The 22,932-nt window shown below is 43.4% G+C and overlaps 1 protein-coding gene across 8 annotated transcripts in view; it reads right to left on the bottom strand.

Moving 5' to 3' along the window:
• Positions 1–16,852: 16,852 nt before the first annotated feature.
• LOC310697663 (zinc finger protein 711-like) overlaps positions 16,853–22,932 on the bottom strand; it is a 64,650-nt gene continuing 58,570 nt past the window's right edge. For 3 of the 8 annotated variants that reach the window (XM_083484334.1, XM_083484340.1, XM_083484338.1), the window contains 3 exons: positions 22,521–22,568; positions 21,485–21,628; positions 16,853–19,696 (listed from right to left, as the gene is read on the bottom strand). In XM_083484334.1, the coding sequence (XP_083340460.1) occupies positions 18,519–19,696; positions 21,485–21,628; positions 22,521–22,568 (1,370 nt within the window). In that variant the 3' untranslated portion in view covers positions 16,853–18,518. The remainder of the gene's footprint in view (positions 19,697–21,484; positions 21,629–22,520; positions 22,569–22,932) is intronic. The other 5 variants (XM_083484336.1, XM_083484339.1, XM_083484335.1 and 2 more) reach the window with 4 other exon arrangements.

Here is a 22,932-nt window from a genome sequence, read left to right as displayed (position 1 = left end):
GGTTTGGATTCTTAGATCACGGACTGCAGTTTCTTGAAGATGGACTTCTGGCAAGCGATGGGCTGCACCTCACAACGGTTGGGAGAAATGTTTTTGCCAAAAATCTCAGAAACCTCATCAGGAGGGCTTTAAACTGACTAATGTGGGGGAGGGAGACAGTGCTCCTGAAGGTAGGAGTCTATCAATTGATGAAGATGATCATCCAAATGTCATAGACCAAATGGAGCAAACAGCACCCAAACCTAGTGGTGGGAGGAAAAAATCCTTAAATAAGAGGCACGGGGGAATGATTAATGGACTTCAATGTCTGTACACTAATGCGCAAAGCATGGGAAATAAACAAGATGAGCTTGAGCTCTTGGTACAGCAAACTAAATATGACATAATAGGCATCACTGAAACCTGGTGGGATAAGTCCCACGATTGGAATGTAAAAATGGGGGGACACAATCTATTTCAGAGAAACAGACCAGACAAGAAAGGAGGAGGAGTGGCGTTATATGTCAGGGATGTGTATACCTGTGAAGAGATCCAAGATTTAGAACCTCAAAGCCAAAGTGAGAGCATTTGGGTCAAAATTAAGGGAGAGAAGAATAACAGAGACCTCATTGTGGGAGTTTACTATAGATCCCCAAGCCAAACGGAGGACATAGATGATGCCTTCCTGGAACAGATGGCCAAGCATGCAAAAGGAAGGGAGATAGTAGTAATGGGGGACTTCAATTACCCGGATATTTCTTGGATGTCAAACTCAGCCAAGAGCATAAGGTCAAACAGATTCCTCACTGGCCTTGCAGACAACTTCATTGTCCAGAAAGTGGGAGAAGCAACAAGAGGAACAGCCATTTTAGATCTGGTCCTAACCAATGTTGATGACCTGGTTAGTGGGGTAGAAGTGGAAGGATCATTAGGCGCGAGTGATCATGCTCTTCTGAAGTTTACTATACAGCGGAAAGGAGCAGCCAAGCATACTAGGACTCAATTTCTTGACTTTAAGAAAGCCGACTTCATAAAACTTAGGGAAGTGCTGGGTGAGATCCCATGGACAGTAATACTAAAAGGAAAGGGAGTTCATGATGGCTGGGAGTTTGTTAAGAGGGAGATAGTAAAAGCACAACGTCACGCAATACCAATGATACGGAAACATGGAAGGTGCCTAAAGAAGCCAGGGTGGCTATCTAAAGAACTTTTAACTGAGTTAAGATTAAAAAAGGATGTGTACAAAAAATGGAAAAGGGGGGAAACCACCAAAGAGGAATTCAAACAAATAGCCAGCACGTGTAGACACAAAGTCAGAAAAGCTAAAGCACAGAATGAACTCGGGCTTGCTAGAGAGGTTAAAAGCAACAAAAAAGGCTTTTATGGGTATGTTCGTAGCAAAAGGAAGAACAAAGAAACAGTGGGGTCACTCAGAGGAGAAGATGGTGAAATGCAAACAGGGGACACAGAAAGGGCTGAACTCCTCAATGCCTTCTTTGCCTCAGTCTTCTCCGATAAAGAAAACAATGCCCGACCTGAAGAATTTGGAGCAAATGATTCAGCAGAGGAAACACAGCCCAGAATAACTAAGGAGATAGTACAAGAATACTTGGCTAGTTTAGATGTATTCAAGTCTCCAGGGCCAGATGAACTGCATCCAAGAGTATTAAAAGAACTGGCAGATGTGATCTCAGAACCACTGGCAGTCATCTTTGAGAATTCCTGGAGAACAGGCGAAGTCCCGGCAGACTGGAGGAGGGCAAATGTTGTCCCTATTTTCAAAAAGGGGAAAAGAGAGGACCCAAATAATTACCGCCCAGTCAGTCTGACATCAATACCAGGGAGGATTCTGGAGCAGATCATTAAGCAAACAGTCTGTGAGCACCTAGAAAGGAATGCTGTGATCACCAATAGTCAGCATGGATTTCTGAAAAATAAGTCATGTCAGACCAACCTGATCTCGTTTTTTGACAGAATTACAAGCCTGGTAGATGAAGGGAACGCAGTGGATGTAGCCTACCTTGATTTCAGCAAGGCATTTGACAAGGTGCCCCATGATATTCTTGTAAAGAAGCTGGTAAAATGCGGTCTTGACTATGCTACCACTCAGTGGATTTGTAACTGGCTGACTGACCGAACCCAAAGGGTGCTCATCAATGGTTCCTCTTCATCCTGGAGAAGAGTGACTAGTGGGGTGCCACAGGGTTCTGTCTTGGGCCCGGTCTTATTCAACATCTTTATCAACGACTTGGATGATGGACTCAAGGGCATCCTGATCAAATTTGCAGATGACACCAAACTGGGAGGGGTGGCTAACACCCCAGAGGACAGGATCACACTTCAAAACGACCTTGACAGATTAGAGAACTGGGCAAAAACAAACAAGATGAATTTTAACAGGGAGAAATGTAAAGTATTGCACTTGGGCAAAAAAAATGAGAGGCACAAATACAAGATGGGTGACACCTGGCTTGAGAGCAGTACATGTGAAAAGGATCTAGGAGTCTTGGTTGACCACAAACTTGACATGAGCCAACAGTGTGACGCGGCAGCTAAAAAAGCCAATGCAATTCTGGGCTGCATCAATAGGAGTATAGCATCTAGATCAAGGGAAGTAATAGTGCCACTGTATTCTGCTCTGGTCAGACCTCACCTGGAGTACTGTGTCCAGTTCTGGGCACCACAGTTCAAGAAGGACACTGACAAACTGGAACGTGTCCAGAGGAGGGCAACCAAAATGGTCAAAGGCCTGGAAACGATGCCTTATGAGGAACGGCTAAGGGAGCTGGGCATGTTTAGCCTGGAGAAGAGGAGGTTAAGGGGTGATATGATAGCCATGTTCAAATATATAAAAGGATGTCACATAGAGGAGGGAGAAAGGTTGTTTTCTGCTGCTCCAGAGAAGCGGACACGGAGCAATGGATCCAAACTACAAGAAAGAAGATTCCACCTAAACATTAGGAAGAACTTCCTGAGAGTAAGAGCTGTTCGACAGTGGAATTTGCTGCCAAGGAGTGTGGTGGAGTCTCCTACTTTGGAGGTCTTTAAGCAGAGGCTTGACAACCATATGTCAGGAGTGCTCTGATGGTGTTTCCTGCTTGGCAGGGGGTTGGACCCGATGGCCCTTGTGGTCTCTTCCAACCCTATGATTCTATGATTCTATGATAATATCTTGCATTGCCTCTAGATGGTGCTAGAGGACCAATCACATCAGCATACACTCGCTGAAAAGCTTTGGTTACTTTCGTAGTCTTCTGGACGTTTTTCGACACGCCTGCAAGAGAAATCATGTTAGATTCAGATGCAGGGGGTTGGACTCAATGGCCCTTGTGGTCTCTTCCAACTCTATGATTCTATGACTCTCTGGCATACATTGAAGACACAGCACATTTCATTCGACAAGTTGAACGGTTACAAGTATCAGACGCTACGGTTTTAGTACACAAAAATTCCTCTGGAAGAAGTATGCCACATCATTCTACAATTGTGGGAATCTAGACAGGACCTGCACCCCCCTCTGAATTCCTATTAGACTTATTGGATATCGTTTTTGAAAATAATTATTTTCGTTTTTTAGATCAATTCTATTTTCAGTCCCAAGGTGTGGCCTTGGGCTCACCTTTAGCTCCTTTGGTGGCCAATATTTTTATGATCTCATTTGAAAAAACTCATATTTTGAATAACAATCCATATTCTAAGTCTTTGCTGCACTATTATAGATGTTCTGGTTTTTTTTTTCTGTTCAGCAATGAACATTACTTTTTACAGTTTTCTACTTGGATTAATTCCATACACCCTTCCCTGTCTTTTTCAGGACAACATAGTACTAATTCCTGCAAATTCCTAGATGTGGAGGTGGTAAAACAGGATGGGTACTTACTTGTGAAACCTTTCCATAAACCCACTAATTGTAATTCTTTACTTCATTACTCTTTCTTTCATCCTAAGTATTTTAAGGACAATTTAAGGACAATTTACCGTATGAACAACTGTTGAGGATCAAGAGGAATTCCTCACTACATAGTGATTTTCTAATTGGAGCTGAAACCCTTTCCAAATCTCTATTAACCAGAGGTGTCGGCTGCATCCCATTGCTGACAGAGGAGGAAAGTGTGGAGAGACAGGAGGAGGTAATTAGGCAGGAATGCAGAACTAGGGAGGAGCAGCCTAGTTGCAGTAGATGCCTGAGCTCCGAGAACAAGGAGAAGGAAGGGGGGCGTTCAAGGGAGAAGACACAGACTGACAGTTTAAGCTCGGACTCAGAGGGAGGGCCACTGGAAATAGCCCATCCCATGACACATAGGCACGCAAGAATTAATGAGAGGTGTGAACAGGAAAGGAAGTGAAAGTGGGGCTTTAAATGTGGGAAGAGGAAGGGGTGGAACTCAGACTCGGCAACAGCTAATTTGGAAGCAGACGCTGAGTGACTGAGCTCCAGAGCGATTTGTGTGTTTGAGAAATAAACCTGAGTTATTTACTGCCAGAGTTGTCTCACTTCTGTGGGAGAGACCCAACCATTACAGATTGCTGAGTCTCAAGTTATCTCTCATGCTGGAGGACAACAAGAACGTGATGGATGGGCAAGTACTGGACATGGGAAATGCAGCTGGAGGAGCAGAGGGAGGGGCAGGAGAGTCCTCAGACACCATATTAGAGTTGCGAAGCTACACACGGCAGCTCAAATCTCAGGTAGACGTTTTAGCAGGAGCGTTAAATGAACAGAAGTTGAGCTCAGAAAATGAAAGGAGCCTCAGAGCCAGCAAGGGGCTTGGGGTGCACCCTGCTAAATACAATGGAGACACAAAACACTATGCAGCCTTTAAAACTGAAGCCAGATACATCTTGGACATAAGATCAGCTGAATTCAGCTCAGGTAAGCATCGCATCGTGGTTTTGATCAGTTGGCTGGGGGGGGGGGGCTAGCGAAGGACTGGGTCATTATGCTGATGGAGGGCCAACACAGCGCTCTAGGAAACCTGCGGGAGTTTTGGGAGCTGATGGATTCCATGTTCAAGAGCCCGCTGGAGCATGTGGCCACGGAACAGCAACTATTGAACTTGCGACAAGGAAGTGGCTCGGTGGCCTCTTATTGGACTGCTTTCAATTTGCTAGTGCAAAGAGTTGGCTGGGGACAGAACACAGGGCCGCTTGCCGCCATGTATCACACAGGATTGAACCCGTCAGTCCTAGATGAGATGGCAAAGATGCAACCCATGCAGTTGCTGGATGAGATAGTCTGAGCCTTCCTATAGCTCGGCTTACAGCAGGAGCAACGGAAGCTGGAAAAGAGGGGGGCAGGAGGACTATTGGGGTTGGGGTCCACACTCCTAAGCTGCCGGAGCAGGGGGTCAGCAGCACACGTAGTCAAGGAGAAGCTGTTGAACCAATGCAGTTTGGCTCGGTGGAAGGGGGCAGAGCTAGAATGGCATGGAAGGAAGGAAGTCAGTGTTAGGATCGTCCTACTCACATGTAGGACTCCGATAGAGCCACATGCCCAACCGGCATGTTCTCTCCCTCCTGGTCGGTTTGGGAGCTTCAAAAGCTTTCTCCAGCCCGAACATCACAGCGACTGATACCAAGAGGCATTAGCACGCTTATGGAACCTGCAGAGTACTGGCAGTTCACATAACAGACTCAATAGCTCAGCATTTTGGCTAAACTACTTTATTTACGTATAATGCACTCGGAGCATTCTGACTCGGCTCCTTCCTCTTTCTCATCAAACAACAAAGAGAAAAAACAAAGGACAATAGTCCCATATCACGGAACACAGTAAGACAAAACATTCTGTCTCCATCACTTCCCACTGTGGAATGAAAACATACACCATCATGTGACATAAAACAATCCTGTGACTGCAAGCACGGAGTAAGAATCTTAACAGTCAGCAGCATAGGGAGATGCACAGTTGCTTTGTGTGTGGGAGGTAGGGGCATTTGGCTAGACAGTGTCCCGATAGGAAGACAGGGGGGTCCCTGTCAGGGGCCAGTGTTGAGGAGAAGCTCAAATCCCAAGCAGCACAGTCAGGAAACGGCTGATCCCAGCTCTCCAGGGAGGCCAGAGACTGGGAGGCAAGCCAGTAGAGGGGCCTCAAATGGAACCAGCCGTTCCTGGGATAGCTCTGCCAGTGATGCTACAACTCCCAGATGGTTGGAGGGTGCAAGTGCCGGGGTTGGTGGAATCGAGAGCCTCGCTAGATTTTGTAGATGCAGATTTCGTGAAGCAACACAGCCTCGAGACCCAGTGGTTAGACTCCCAAGTAGAGGTCCAGACGATTGATGGTTGGCCCCTAGTAGCAGGGGAGGTGGTCCAATCCACACAGCCGTTAGGGGTGGAGGTGGCAGGGCACAACAAAACGAGGAGGTTCCACGTCATCAAGCTAGCTACTTATCCCCTAGTCCTGGGCATGATGTGGCTCACAAAACACGACCCCGCAGTGGCCTGGGTTCAATGGTCCTTAACGTTCACATCAGCCTATTGCCAAGCAAATTGTTTGGAGCGTGAAACACCTAGAGAGGTGGGAGTGAAAGGGGTGGAGGTAGGAGGGAAACTCACGGGAGAAGAGAGTTCCATACCCCCACAGTATAAGGCCTTCAGGGACGTGTTCTGCAAGGAGGAGGCAGATAGGTTACCGCCACACCGACCTTATGACTGCAAAATAGACCTGGCGCCAGGGGCCCAAATACCCACGTCGTCTCTACACCATGTTGGAGGCGGAATTAGCTGAGGGTGTTATTGCAGAAGAATTTGGCAAGGGGTTTTATCCAGCCAACCAAGGCGCCAGGAGGAGCCCCCAGTCTTCTCTGTATATAAGAAGGACACCCCAGAGAAAAGGCTTATTGTGGACTACAGGAAGACCGACCAACTAATGATTCCTAGCCGGTACCCCTTGCCACGTATTGGGGATCTGCTAGAGAGGTTGAGATCAGTGAAAATTTTCACCAAACTGGACCTGAGGGGGGGGGGCTACAATCTGATACGTGTGAGGCAAGGCAACAAGGGGAAGACGGCCTTCAATACCAGGTATGGGACTTTTGAGTACCTACTGATGCCATCTGGGCTGCAGTCGGGCACTGCCACCTTCCAGGCCTTCATCAACAATATTTTGGCAGGCTTGCTGGACTGTAATGTGCTAGCTTACCTCAACGATATTTTGATCTACTCGGAGAGCCCTGGCGAGCACGTGCAACACATAAAGGAGGTGTTGCGACGACTGCGGGTGCACAGGCTCTACGTGTGAGAGAAGTAGAGTTTTTGGGATATAGAGTGTCGCCTGGCGGAGTATACATGGATCCTGCGAGGGTGAAGGCGGTGTTGGAGTGGCAGAAGCCCAAGACGAAGAAGAATCTGCAGAGGTTCTTGGGCTTCACTAAGTATTACCAGAAGTTCGTGCCCAACTACTCACAACTCACTGCACCCCTCACGAACTGCTTGAAGGGTAAGAAGCCGTTTGCCTGGACAGAGGAGGCGCAGTGCGCATTCGAGAGACTCAAGGAGATGTTCGCAGCAGAGGAGTATCTGAACCATGTAGATCCATATCGACTGATGGTCTTGGACGGCTTGTCAGTACCCGCATAGGAGAGCATCACTCCCGTATTACTAACCAAATTATGGAGGCACCTTTGGTGGATCACTTTGTGAAGCATAACCATTCTGATACAGACTTACTCTATACAGTCCTAAAACACGGTACAGTGGTACCTCGGGTTAAGTACTTAATTCGTTCTGGAGGTCCGTTCTTAACCTGAAACTGTTCTTAACCTGAAGCACCACTTTAGTTAATGGGGCCTCCTGCTGCTGCCGCGCCGCCGGAGCATGATTTTTGTTCTTATCCTGAAGCAAAGTTCTTAACCCGAGGTACTATTTCTGGGTTAGCGGAGTCTGTAACCTGAAGCATATGTAACCCGAGGTACCACTGTATAAGGAGGGATTATGTCAAACTGTTACATCAGGAAGAAGCTAGGTTGATTTTCCTATTTAAATCCCTATATCCGGGGGGATTAAACAATGAATTAGACCTAAATTGTTTTGTTTAATTTGCATGTCAATGTGGCTGTTGTCTGTAGTCTCATTTCTGTATATTGGATGCTGTACCTTTAAATTTTATGTTATTTCATTCACCTGCTAGTAGTCTTTATAATGCAACCATGTCTTAGCTAACAGTGTCAGCCTATTACACTGATTAGTGAAAGCTGAACCATATGTATCCTGTGTAACCTTTTGGACGTTTTACTTGGTAATGTATCTCTTATTGTGTAATAACCATTTATAGAATATTCAGGTATATCATCTCATTTATTGTATTTGCATGTAATTGATTCTATTTGGTATTATTATCAGCTGAGGAAGAACACTGATTGAAACAGTCGGTTATCCTGGAAGGACTGTCCTATTGCTGTGTCTGGAGCACCAACATTATTCAGCTTACTCTCTGCAAATACTGCATAAGACACTTACCTTGGAAGGCATGTTGCCTCAAGCTTTAGTGTAAAGGGAAGTCTTCTTTCTGCACATAACTGTTAGTCTTCTTTCTGCACAAAACTGCTCCATTTTGGGGAAGCCTTGCTCCTCTTTTCTCTTGCTTTCTGAGAAGTATTGCTCGTAGGTTTTTCCCTGCTTTTGCACACACTGTACGAACCTGCTCTTCACGCCTAGCTGACCACAACTACAGAACCTGATTACATTGTTACATGATATGATCAATCATTAGTAACAGACATCCTAAGCTCATGGAAAACAAACTGTACTTGCTCTCCATGCCTAGCTGACCATAACTATAGAACCCGATTGTTATATTGTTTGTGCCAATTAATCCCTAGTTACAATTCAATTAGGAGGCTTCATGCCTGTCTAGTTCTAGCTCCGATTCTCAGCCTTCTCTCCATCAATGATAAATGATCACATGTAATCCCCACCTCTCACATGTAATTCCCGCCTTAGTACTTATGTTAACCAATCACAAGTTTCTGTGTGTATGTATCAACCAATCAGCCACAGGCACACCTTTGGCAATGCTTGTAATATTCAATAAAAAAGGCTCTCAGGGTCCGCCCAGACGCCTAGCTACACCTGCCTCTCTCGTCTCCCGTGATTTTTCATTTCTACATAGTGAGTTTTCGTGACATTATACTAGCCTAAAATCCCGCATTTTGGGACATTTTCTTAACTCACATTAGTAGATAGGTAGCCGTGTTGGTCTGCCATAGTCAAAATAAAAAAAAACCTTCCAGTAGCACCTTAAAGACCAACTAAGTTAGTTCTTGGTATGAGCTTTCGTGTGCATGCACACTTCTTCAGATACACTGAAACAGAAGTTGCCAGATCCTTCTATATAGTGAGAAGGTGGGGAGGGGTGTTACTCAGAAGGGTGGTGGGAATGGGAGATAGGCAGATAGCTGGGAGAGCCTGTTGACGACTCTTAACGACTGTAATAGGTCTTACAGGAGAAGGCAAGGGGTGAGGAGGTGAGAAATGGTTTAGTCATGTATAGTGAGATAAGAATCCAATGTCTTTGTTCAGCCCAGGTTTTTCCATTGTTTTAAGTTTGGTAATGAGTTGTAATTCAGCAGCTTCTCTTTCCAGTCTGTTTCTGAAATTCCTTTGTAGTAAAACAGCTACTTTGAGATCTTGTATAGAATGTCCTGGGAGATTGAAGTGTTCTCCTACTGGTTTCTCTGTTTTGTGATTCTTGATGTCAGATCATCACACATACCATCTCGGGACTATTTAATTGCTCATCGTCTAACATTGTGTATGCCATCAAATGCCAACAGTGTCCTTCAGCTCTCTATATTGGACAAACAGGCCAAACCTTACGCCAAAGAATAAACGGACATAAATCTGACATCAAGAATCACAAAACAGAGAAACCAGTAGGAGAACACTTCAATCTCCCAGGACATTCTATACAAGATCTCAAAGTAGCTGTTTTACTACAAAGGAATTTCAGAAACAGACTGGAAAGAGAAGCTGCTGAATTACAACTCATTACCAAACTTAAAACAATGGAAAAACCTGGGCTGAACAAAGACATTGGATTCTTATCTCACTATACATGACTAAACCATTTCTCACCTCCTCACCCCTTGCCTTCTCCTGTAAGACCTATTACAGTCGTTAAGAGTCGTCAACAGGCTCTCCCAGCTATCTGCCTATCTCCCATTCCCACCACCCTTCTGAGTAACACCCCTCCCCACCTTCTCACTATATAGAAGGATCTGGCAACTTCTGTTTCAGTGTATCTGAAGAAGTGTGCATGCACACGAAAGCTCATACCAAGAACTAACTTAGTTGGTCTTTAAGGTGCTACTGGAAGGAATTTTTTTATTTTAACTCACATTAGTTAGTGTCACCATGTATATATTACAGATAGGTAGCCGTGTTGGTCTGCCATAGTCAAAATAAAAAAATTCCTTCCAGTAGCACCTTAAAGACCAACTAAGTTACTTCTTGGTATGAGCTTTCGTGTGCATGCACACTTCTTCAGATACACGTATGTATCTGTGTGTATCTGTGTGTATCTGAAGAAGTGTGCATGCACACGAAAGCTCATACCATGTATATATTGTAAGTTATCTGATTGTAAATTAAGACATAATTCAATAGTGATATAAAAGTATTGTAATTATATTATTAGCCTACCATGTTGCTTTTGGATTGTCAGATTGTTCTGTTTGCAACACAGGGGTTCTTTTTTATTAGCATACTGATGGTACCTTGCCCCAAACCTCCTAATGACAACTCCCACATGGCTTCATGTAGATATCAAATAGCACAAGAGATAAGATAGTCCCCTGTAGCACCCCATAACATAGCCGCAAGAGGGCCAAAACACACTCTCCTAATCCTACCTTCTGGACTTGATCCTGAAAGTAGAATTGGGAGCACTGTAATACACACAGTGCCCTCAATTGCCATTCCATGTCATTTGGCACAGGGTTGGTGCTCAGCAGCTCTTTCTCATATTTTGAATTACTATGACTTTATTGAATTGTATTAATCATTTTGATGAATTTGTTGTTTTTTGATTTATTTATATGCTATTGTGTTTGATAGTATAGTAACTACAATGATTGTTTTTTTAATGCTATTGTAATTACTGTGAGTTGCTTTGAACTCAACATTTATTGTTGGAAAAGTGGAATATAAATATTATATCAAATCAGTTCCCCAGAGCCAGTCCAGGAGGATACCATGGTTGATGGTATCAAAAGTTGATGAGTGATCAAAAAGCAGGAGCAAGGTTACACTCACCCTGTCCCTCTGAAGATGTAATCCATCAGGTTGACCAAGGACAACACAGTTCCGTAGCCAAGCATGAACCCAGATTGGAATGGATCTAAATAATTTGTGTCCTCCAATAATGTTTACAGCTCTGCACCACAGCCCTCTCCACCACTTTTCCTCCAAAATGGGTATTTGCAGCCACCCCCTCAAGCAGTGAAGAGTTAATCACACTCTGGACCCAGGGATCAGGGATGCTGTTGAGAAGCAGGGTGGTTGGTAGACTAGCAGCATCCAATACCTGTCTCTCTGGCCCATCACCAGGTGCAGACCACCCATCTAAGTCAGGCTTTACCAAACTTGGGTCTTCAGCTGTTTTTGGACTACAATTCCCACCATCTCTGACCACTGGTCCTGTTAGCTAGGGATGATGGACCCTGATAGATTCAGTCAGGCCTTGCAGGACCCTGCTCCCTCTGGTGGCTCATTGGGTGAGCTTGTTGAGAACGCACCTAGACGCCCTCTGTGACCCTGCAGAAACTGAGCCCCCTGGTTCACTGAGGAGCTCTGGAAAATGAAGTGGGACCTCAGACGGCTAGAGTGAGTATGGCAGGGTGCCCGCAACAGAGCGTCAAGAACATCCTATAGAACGCTTATGAAAGCCTATGAGATGGCAGTGAAGGCTGCTAAGAAGTTTTACTTCTCAGCCTCCATTGCATCCGCTAGCTCTCGCCCAGCGCACCTTTTTAGTATAATTGGGTCTCTAACGTCCCTAGAGGGATGGCCAAATTTAAATATGAATTTGACACACAGCTGTGAGGCATTTGCAACCTTTTTCACGGAGAAAGTCTTGTTGCTCTGCTGTGACCTCCCTGCCAACTTGTACAATAACGGAACTGGATCCCCCTCGACTGTCTTCGGGTCCAGTATTGGACCACTCCGATCGGATACTCACAGCCGATGTGGACAGACTCCTCCAAGCTGGAAAGCCCACCACTTGCCCTGTTGACCCTGTGAGGAGAACCTGAGCTTACAGGGTTAAACAGCTCAGTGTGTACGTCCTGCCTACTGTGGGGTGGGGAGAGACTCTGCGTCACTTCCGAGAGTCTCAGTCCTTTGTTCTATTCTGCTTTCGCTTTTACGTGGAGCAGACGTGTCTCACGATGCTGCGTGCTGTGTTAGACAATGGATAGCTTTGCTGTAAATAAACTGCTTTTAGTTTCTTAGTATCTCTGTGTGAGACTGCTTTGTGCACACTGAAGCACGGAAGACAGCAGCTTTCTCTGGACGCTTCTAAACTCTGCTTTTGCTCAGAGCTTTGGAATGCAGAGGCCTGGCACAGCATTGGAAGCGGGCCGGACGCCAGGCTTATCTGGGCAATAAATCAACTCTACAGACCCGTGCCCATCCTGGTTGATTAGAGTGTGTCCACATGAGGTGTGTGACATCATTAATTTGTCCTGTGGAGTGTGGTGGTTAAGGGTTAACCTCCTGAATGTCCTTTATCTGGGAAGGAGCTTCGGAACGGAAGCTGTTAAGTTCTTTGTCTGTGAAAGTTAGTTTCACTTTGCTCCGAGAGCGAGAGAGAGCAAGATGTGATCAAGTTCCAATGGAACTGTTTGTTGTTTTTGCTTGTAAATAAACACTGTTAGAGATAGAAGAACAGTGTCTGGACTTTCTTTCCTTTCTCCTTCTCACACGGAGGCAACCGCTGCTACTCTACAAAACTGCCTTAGGTCGTTTTTCCACAGAGGCTGTGCGCAGGAGAGGCGCACAGTAGCTTGCGCAGAGAAAACGGACAGAGTTTTGGCACAGAGGAAACGCACCTGACAGGCAGATAATCCAACAGGTTATGGAAGGCTTTGTTTATTTTGCTGGGTGTGAGAAGGGAACACAAGGAAAAGGCCAGTTCTGAAATCCTGCCTGGGGATGAGGCAGTCCTGATTTCACTGGTGAAAGCAGAGCTTGCTGCAGATAGCATATTCGAAGGACCGGCCAGCAGAAGCGTGAGTAAGCTTATAGCCCCGGGGGAAGATGGCTCAACCGCAAGCACATGAGTCTTACAATGTGCCTTTTGAGAGGCTGAATGGCAGCAACTGGGAGGACTGGTCGCACCGAATGTATTACTGGCTGTTGGGAGAACAGCTCTGGTCTTGCATGCAACCCCCTCAGGCTGCTGAGAGAGCTACTGAGGCAGACGTGGCTGCAGCTCTGGAAAGGGAGCAGAGTGTGCTTGTGCTGGGCATGCAAAGAACAAGCGTGGACGCTTGGCTTTTGCCTCACCTTGAGGGAATTAAGGAAGCCTGGGTCGCTTGGCAGGCACTGCAGAGGGCGTGTGAAGCCACAGTGGGAGCCAAAGACCGAAAGGGGGCCGTGAGCCTAGTGAGGGCTGAAAGCAACGTTCCTGGAAGCTGTTTCTACGCTTCAACACATCTGTGTGATGGACAGGGAGAGAGGCAGAGAGCTGAGAGGAAAACAGTTGCAGGCTGTTCCTCTGGAAGCTGTGCACCCAGGAGTGGGGGTGCAGGCAGCAGAAGCTGTGAGAGCTCTGTAAAAGCCAAAGTCTCCAAGAGTTGTTTTCGCTGTGAGTCGACGTCACACCATGTGAGAAACTGTCCACTAGAGGCCCAAGACTCCAAGGACGGCTGGAAAGGAATGCAGGGGAAGCAGATAAGAGACGGTTCTCGAGACGGTTCTCAGGCACAGTGGAGTGGGAGAGCCAAAGGCCGGAGTGAGAAAGGCAAGGAGAAAACATCTCTTTTCCACATAGCTGCATCCATGGCAACCCTGGAGGAATGTAAACAACCAGCTAGTTTCTCTTTTGTCGTCAATACTGGAGCGACTCATACCCTAGTGCCATCAAGTGGGCTTCTTCGGAACTGCAAGTCTGTGAAAAGTGGACATTTTGTGTCGCTGGGTGATGGGAGCAAAAGACCTTTAACTGAGTCTGGCATGTTATATTGTTCTTTCCTAGACCATGAGGTCCAGGCTTTTGTGGTTCCAGAAATTGCTAACTGTCTTTTATCCGTGTCTGCTCTTGTCGCTGATGGTTTCAGTGTAACGTTTGCAAATAACGTGTTCTTTTTCCAGGGATGGGAAGAAGCTGTACAGTGTTGAGTGCAAGAATAGGCTGTTCGTGGTTGAGATGCCTATTGCTGTTGATGACCCCCCTGAGGTAACACAGGTGCAGTGCGGAAACGTGCCACCACACAATGATTGTTTTCATCTCTGGCACCGCAGATTTGCGCATACAGGTTGGTCATATATCAAGAAGGCCCCAGAGTGTACTGAGGGGTGCAAGTTTAAGGGATATGACAAGTTCCTAGACTGCAGAGCCTGCAAGCAATCCAAGGTAACCACATGCTCATATCCCAGATCCAGTCAAAAGACTAGCAGGCCTTTGAGCTAGTCCATGCAGATTTGTGTGGGCCCATGCCAGTGGCATCTTTGGGTGGGTCCAAACATGTTTTGTTGCTTTTGGATGGCCAACAGCACTAGAGTTGAAATTTTTAAACATCTTTATGCGTGCCCTCGCCAAGCTTGTCCGGAGCTTTAGTCTGGGCTGCCATCAGTATGCTGATGACACCCAACTCTTATCTGCTGATGGATGGCCAACCTGACTCTGCCCCAGACACACTGGTCAGATGTTTGGAAGCTGTGGCTGGAGGGCTGCGTGCGAGCCAGTTGAAGCTAAATCCTTCAAAGACAGAGGTTGGGGTCGAAGTATGCTGGGTCGGGACGATATGGGGTTGGAGGGCCAAGTCCCATCTCTTGCGAGGGCGCAATTAGTGCCAGCACCTTCTGTCAAGAGTTTGGGTGTAATCCTCAACGCCTCCCTTTCTATGGAGGCGCAGGTTGTAGCTACAACAAAGGCAGCATTTTTCCATCTCCGTCATGCTAAGCAGTTGGTCCCTTACCTCTCTCGCCCTGATCTCTCCACTGTGATCCATGCGACGGTCACCTCCAGGCTTGATTATTGTAACTCACTCTACGTGGGGCTGCCCTCAAAACTGACCCAGAAACTTCACCGGGTGCAGAATACCGTGGCAAGACTCCTTACGGGGTCCTTGCCGCAAGATCACATTCATCCAGTGCTATACCGGTGGAATACAGGATCCAGTTTAAGGTGCTGGTTTTAACCTTTAAAGCCTTATACAGCCTAGGACCCTCGTACCTACGGGACCGCCTCTCCTGGTACGCCCCACGGAGGACCTTATGGTCTGCAAATAATAACATCTTGGAGATCCTGGGCCTCAGAGAGATTAGGCTGGACTCGACCAGGGCCAGGGCCTTTTCGGCCTTGGCCTCAGCCTGGTAGAATGCTCTGCCACAAGAGGTCAGGGCCTTGCGGGATTTGACATCTTTCCACAGGGCCTGCAAGACAGAGTTGTTCCACCAGGCCTTTGGTCAGGGCTCAGCCTGACTCTTTTCTTTCTGTATAAGAACTAATATGAAAGAGGCCTCCCAGCATTCTCACAGGCCCATATAAGATCAGCGTAAACAGCTGGGCCAGTGAGCACTTATTGTTCCCAACCCTGCAGAAAGCCATCTAATTAGACTTTAGTTTGATTTTGACCTGTTTTTAGGAGGTAATTTAATTATTGTTTGATTTTATACTAATGTTATATATCTGATGATGAGCCCGACTTTGGCCGGGGAGGGTGGGATATAAATAAAAGTTGTTGTTTTTATTTTTATTTTTATTATTGGAGTTGTAGTCCAAAAACAGCTGGAGACCCAAGTTTGGGAAGCCCTGCTCTAAGTTTATCTCAACACCTGCCTCAAACCCCTTGCCTAGCCTGGTACAGTACTGAAAACCCAGGTGGGCACAGCTGGGTAAAGTCAGGCCCACCCAGCCTTCTCACTGAAGTCTCGGTAATGCAAGGCAGATCAACCTGCTCACCCACAATCAAGTCATGGATGAGTATGGACTGATCTGGCATTCAGCAACAGCAGCACCAGACCAGGGGGCTCAGCAGATATTCTACCAATAACTTATGGTGGAGTGAAAGAGCTGGAACAAGTAATTGAGGCCAAGCAACTAAGCCTCCACCCCCAATGTTGTTCAGCCTCCACTACAACTGTGCCCTTGCCTGCCCACCACCACTGGAATTAGGGCAGCATCTCAACCACTCCCTGCTACCTGCTCACCCAGAAGCATTAAAGCACCACCATTCACCCCATATGCAGCTAGGGGATTGGACCACAGAATAGGAAACTAAGGTCCTGTACTATACGTGCCCCACACTGTAAGTAGATGCTAAATCTCCTGAAGCTTAAAATGAATTTCAAACCAGACTACATTTACTTTTTGTCTACTTTAAATGTTACTGTTACAACTCTCATTGAACTACTGCAAATGACTAATATTGGTTCACTGAATAGAACACAGAAGAAGGAAAAGCTGAATATGAACACAAAAATGCCAAGCAATCACACATGACCAGTTAAATGGGAAAAAACCATTCTACAAACCTTTTTCTCTAAATGGAAGTTAAATTTCTGCGCATTTAACTGAGAAAAATTAAAGACACTATTATTTCTCCTCTTTACTTACTGTGATTGCAATTTACAGTAAGTTCTCAAAAATAATGACCAGGCTATCAAACAATTAAATTATGAAATAAATGATGAGTGAGCAATGCATGCCTGAAGTGCAAGAGATGGATTTTATTGTATGCTCATTACAATGAGTAATAATAATCTTGCATAACAGTGACAACCTTATTTTACAGAGTGTACATCATTTTTTTACAGCAACATAAAACACAAGTAGTTTTCTAAGGTTTCCCAAACTTAACTTTCTGAAGTTTAGAAATATAAAAGAAAATGGTTCTCAAGGAACGGATTCTCATCTGATGGAAAAACCAAGCATGAATATTTTCTGAAACACAAAGCCATAAAATAGTAGCATGAAGTAAAGTTACAATTTATCATGTGAACAGCTGTGTAAAAACATGAAGCAACTTAAAAAAGTTTTTTAAAAGTACACATTATATGCATAACATTTATGAAGTTTTTAGTTATTAAATTGTCCTAGACCAGCTTGTTATACTAAGTGCTATTTTGATTTGCACCATGCTAACACAAAGCATTGTTTAAAGGGATGCATATTTCAAATGTATACACTGTAAACTGAAGATCCACCTCCAAACTCCAGCGGTAGCATAATGTCCTGGTTAACTACTGCATATATAACTTTATTATAGATTGAAAATGCATGTTTATAATATGTTATATGTTTCACATGAATTGATTAAAAGGTGCAACTTTCATTTCTATACTGAAACATTTTTTATTAGCACGAAAACACCACAGTAGTCCTACCTTGCCAGGAACATTGCCCCATAAAATTCTCTAGGTATTTCTAACTACTGCAGTATTGATATTCATTTTGTTTATTATTTTTTAGGGAATATAATAAGGAAGCAAAAAAAAGAAGTGTGAAACCTTAGCACCAACAGCCGCATCTATCTATTTGTTTTCCTTTTTTAAAATAATAACAATAATTTTATAATAATTATGTTGGTCAAAAGGTACTTTTTGTTATATGTGCCATACTGAACATTCGACTGCATTTTTCACGTAAGAAGGGAAATTATATACATACACATCTTTAACCTTAGCACCAAACAATACCTTTTGAGCTCAAAAACAATGTTGTATTTTTAACATCACATCCTACAATAAAATGGGCTAGCAGTTCTGGGGAAACATTTAAATATTGCTCATTGAACTTAAATAAATAACAGAAACAATGTTTCCTGATGAAATGTGTATTTGCTTTAAAAATGAAAAAAGACAGATCTCAAAATTTGACTTAATTCCTGAATACTATTTCCCAGCACAATTTAAAAATGTAATGACAAAGTACTGACTTCTATATAGTGTCACTGTTCAAAAAATGCATAATGTTAGATTTGCCTTAACATACATTTTTAAAGAACTCCATCCCTGATTTTCATTAAGGATTTAAATTGCATTGTTGGTAAAGGGCTAAGATAATTGACTTAAAATATTTTATTTAGCTTAGTTATGTATAATACTTGAAACAGAATACATTCAGTCTCTTTCTACATCTTTTCAAACGTTCATCTCTTTGCATTTTACAGTGTTCTTTAGGTTCTGATGAGCAACTATCATAGAGCTATGAGATCCCATGTCAAACCCTAATAATTTAAAAGACTTATAACACAAATAATGTAAAGTTATGATTTAATATCAAACTTTGAAAAGAGGAGAAACAGTTCATGAGAATTTTGTTCCCCAATTATGATGTCACAGTTTCTAAACTGCTTTCTTCTATAGCTCATATATTATATTAAGGCCTCTTTGTGATGCCTCATTATATGCTGCTTTTTCTCTGATGGTCTACGGAATCCCTTTTTGCAGTACTCACACCTGTGTGGATAGTCTTTTGTGTGTATTGATATGACATGCCGCTTGAAGCCTGATGCATCTGTAGTGCTGTACTCACAATATTGGCATTGGTAGACTTTTCTTCCACTGTGGGTCTTCATATGCTTCTTCAGTTCAGTGTGTTGTCTAAATCCTTTCTTGCATCTTTTGCATTTGAAAGGCAGGTCCTTAGTGTGAACTGAGAGGATATGTCCACTAAGTACAAAAGGATCTGAAGTCTTAAAGTTACAGTGCCTACACTGATGTATCTTTTTACCTTTATGTGTTTCACTGTGCTTTTTGAGCTCTGATGGACGGTGGAAACCTTTTTCACACACCTCACATTTGTGAGGAAAGTCCTTTGTGTGAACAGATATTATATGTCGTTTCAGGTCACTCGAGTTGGTGCTCTTGTGGTCACAATGTGGGCACAGATGAGTCTTATGCCCTTGAAACAACTCTGTGTGCTGCTGGAGTTCTTTCTCATCTGTGAATGTCTGTGGACAATGTTCACACTTAAAGGGCAGGTCAGTACCATGCTTGGTTTTGATGTGTGTCTTCAGATTGGACTGATCAGCACAACGGAAGACACAATGCTGGCACTGGTAAGGCTTCTCCCCTGTGTGGGTCCTCATATGCTTTTTGAGCTCAGAAGGATGTCGGAAACCTTTTCCACACTCAACACAAACATGAGGGAAGTTCTTGCTGTGGACTGCAAGCAGATGTCTATTAAGCAGTCCTTGCTCTGCAGTCTCATAGTCACAATATTTGCACTTGTGCAATTTAGGTTCCTTATCTCTTAAGATCAATTTATTTGAACTCAGTGGGCTTGCTTCACTGTATCGCTTGGTGTACTCTGTGAATTCGTGCGTTTTGTCAACTCTGTTGATAAGCTTATGGCTTTCCAAATGATTATGAAAGCTTACTTTCTTGTTAGTTGTAAAATCACAATCTGTGCATTGGTACTTCTTCTTAATCATGTGATCTGGGTGGTTTTTCATATGCCTTTTCAAGAATCCCCTGGATTTAAATTTTTTTCCACATATGTGACAAGGGTAGACAGTTAAGGGCTGTCCATCAGGACCTATTATAACAGCTGTTTTAAATAAACATAAAATATCATGAAATAAATTGTAACAAGAAAAAGAATAATTCTTCAATCAGTCAAACACAACACAATATCATAAAAAATAGAGAGCAGAGCAATCCAAAAGTGGGAGTGGAGAGAGAACTAAAGGCAGATTAACAACTTTTCCTATGACCCACCAGGCTCAGGCCAGCAGGGCAAAAAGTGTGCAGGAGGGCAGGGCTGCATTTTGCCTTTTATAAATTTTTCCTTTCCTGTTATCATTTTTTATTTCTTTTAAAAAGTTACCTTCCCATTTACAGTGGAACCTTGGTTGCCGAACGTAATCCGTTCTAGAAGACCATTCGACTTCCGAAACGTTAGACAACCGACGCGCAATGGGAGGTCAGCAAAATCCATTGAAAAAAATGGAGAAACAAGCCTCGGAAGCCATTTGACTTCTGAGGCACATTAGAAAACAGAAGAATTCACTTCCAGGTTGTCGGTGTTAAAAAGCCTAAATGTTCGACTTCCAAAGCGTTTGACAACCAAGGTTCCACTGTATTCCAAATGGAGGGAAATAAACAATGCCAGCTACAGGGTTAGCATAGTTTCCCCCCAATTCTGGGGACATGTCAGTGCAGTGGGAGGGGGATGGATTCTATGGATCCAGTTTCAGCACATTATTGGAATGCCTCCTTTTTACGCTCTCCAAAATCTCTACTCTAACACTGCAAATCGTTATGCAGCCTCAAAGAAGAGGCATACAAGGCCAGACCTTCCTCTTACAGTCTTTTCAGTTTAGCAACTTAGCAACTTTCTAGTGTGACAAGTTCAAAACACTTGTCAATGGTATTTTGGCTAACAACTCCTCATCCAATACCAGAAAGCAACTATTATATATGGATTGCTTTGAGAGACAATTTACTATCCCAAGCCAAGTTCCAATGTACCTCAGGGTAGTTCCAAAACAAAAACATATATGGTGTCAGGCTTCCATGAATCAGTTTTTGTTTGAAAAATGGCATGGGACAGTTTTACCCCAATGCTTTAGGTTAGCAGGAACAAAAAGCTTCCAAATATGGGATATTTTATTCCCCCTGGTGTTTGGAAACACACACACATGGTATGTGTACTGTACTTATATCAGTTTTCCTGGATAGTTTTTGTTTGAAAACTTTTACTCCAGTATTTCACACTGGCTGGAATAAAAATGGACCTCTATTGCAAAATTCAGTCATTTTCTTTGGATATTTTTATTCCCCAATACTTTTTTATTTTTGTTTTCAGACAGAAAACTGTAAATGGTAAGTGGCTAAATTATGAGAATATTCTCTACTGCTGTGCAGGTGACAATGCACCACAAGGACTACATCGTAGTCTTATTTCTATATAAATTCTGCAAACAAAATGAACCTGGGTGGGGATTCTTTTCCTCTTGCTGATTGGTAAAATATTTCAAATTACAATTTCTGCTAGCTGTTTTATGTGTACAAACCCACAATGCAACACACTAAAGAACAATATCTTATAAATTATCTTTTTGCCATTTCCAACCCATGTCCCTCCTACTATGTTAATGTAACAAGAACTTAGCTACTACATGAAATTGCAGTATAAGTCAGGAAATACCCTTCTGACAGTGCAGATAATAAAATAAGAGAAAATTGGACAAAATTTTATTGTAGTTTTCTCTTTAAACAAACCACCCTCCTAATGATGTAAGAATGTGGCAATAACTACTCTTTTTTATTCTAATTTAATAATGTTAAAAGCTACAGGTAAGTAGGTAAATTCTAGCCAAGAAAGTAATTTTACCTGTTTGCCACTGCCTTGCTTCCCCTCTCCTCCTTTTTTTGGCTTTCTGTTTAAGAAGTCTGTTTGTGCTAATGCTATCACAGATTTGCAGGTATTGTGTTGCATTACCATTTTTGCTTTCTAATCTTGCATCCAAGTTGGGTCCTGATATGAAAGACCAGATACGCATCACAATGTTGCAAGTAGCTTCCTTGTAGGAGCTTATTTTGAAAACTGAAGCTGTTTATAGCGAAAGAACCAGCCGCTGCAATTGTGTTTGCACTGAGAGTGAGACAATGAGATTCTGCTTCGTAATAAGATGCTAGAAGCACTCGCCGGAAATAGCTACATACATTGTTTAATATAACACATAGAAAGCAATTATTTGCTATTGTTTCTATACATCTTACATAAGCCATTCTGGAGTCAGCTGAAGAGCAGGGAAAATATTTTGAGTTAATCAATCAATCAATCAATCAATCAAATAAATAAATAAATAAATAAATGCTGTCAGCTAATATGATTCTCATATATGAGTCTATGTATATTCAGGCTGCAACCATATGCACATTACTTGAAATAACCCCCAATGAACTCAGTGGGACTTATTTTTGAGTAAACACGCTTAAGTAAACATGTCCAAAAGCACTCCTATAATGAAAGATTCACTGGTTCCATAACTGATAGGGGAGAAAGGAACAAAAATTGTCCCATCAAAGAACCTAATACACAGCTCTCTGCTCCAACTTAGTTTCCCTTCCCAAATTCCTTCTTGCTTCCTTTAGATTCTTGATAGAGACTTTCACCCAAATGAAGCAGAGGTGAAGAGGGTTTATTTTGGTAATGTCACAGCTGTGGTAACAACGGCTGCAGCTATGGACAGCCCTACCCAAATAACTGATTAATATCATACTGTAATGTTGCTTTCTTTTACATTTAATTTATCTGCTATTCTAACATTCATGTGCTGATTCTTATTAAATTGCTGATGGAGCCTAAATGTAGTTAAGAACTGCTTTGCAATACTAGACATATAAGCAAGTCTTCATCTACTCACCTGGTGTTTGACAGTCTTCATACCTCCGGGGAAGTCTTCTATCATCTCCTAGGGGAAAAGGTTAGCCTTTAAATGTTTGTGTGAAACTATTTTTAAAAATAACATTTGCCACATAAGCAGAGTACTGTCACACCATTCAGCAACAACAAGCCTCATATGAATGAATGAGATTGGATCTACACTGAGTCTGACCTCTTGTCCATTTATTCCAGTTCTGTTGATGACAGTAGCTTGCCAAGATTTTAGACAATTGTCTTTTTCAGCAGTATCTACCTGAGAACCTTACTAAATGGAAATGCTGTGGATTGAACCAGAGACCTTCTAAAAGCAATGTATATGCTCTACCATTGAGCTATTGCCCATATATGTGTGTGTGTGTGTGTGTGTGTGTGTGTGTACACACACACACACA

The sequence above is a fragment of the Podarcis liolepis genome, assembly GCF_965112155.1.
Source record: "Podarcis liolepis genome assembly, chromosome: W".
Lineage (NCBI taxonomy): Eukaryota > Metazoa > Chordata > Lepidosauria > Squamata > Lacertidae > Podarcis > Podarcis liolepis.
This window is presented reverse-complemented; position numbering and strand designations above follow the sequence as displayed.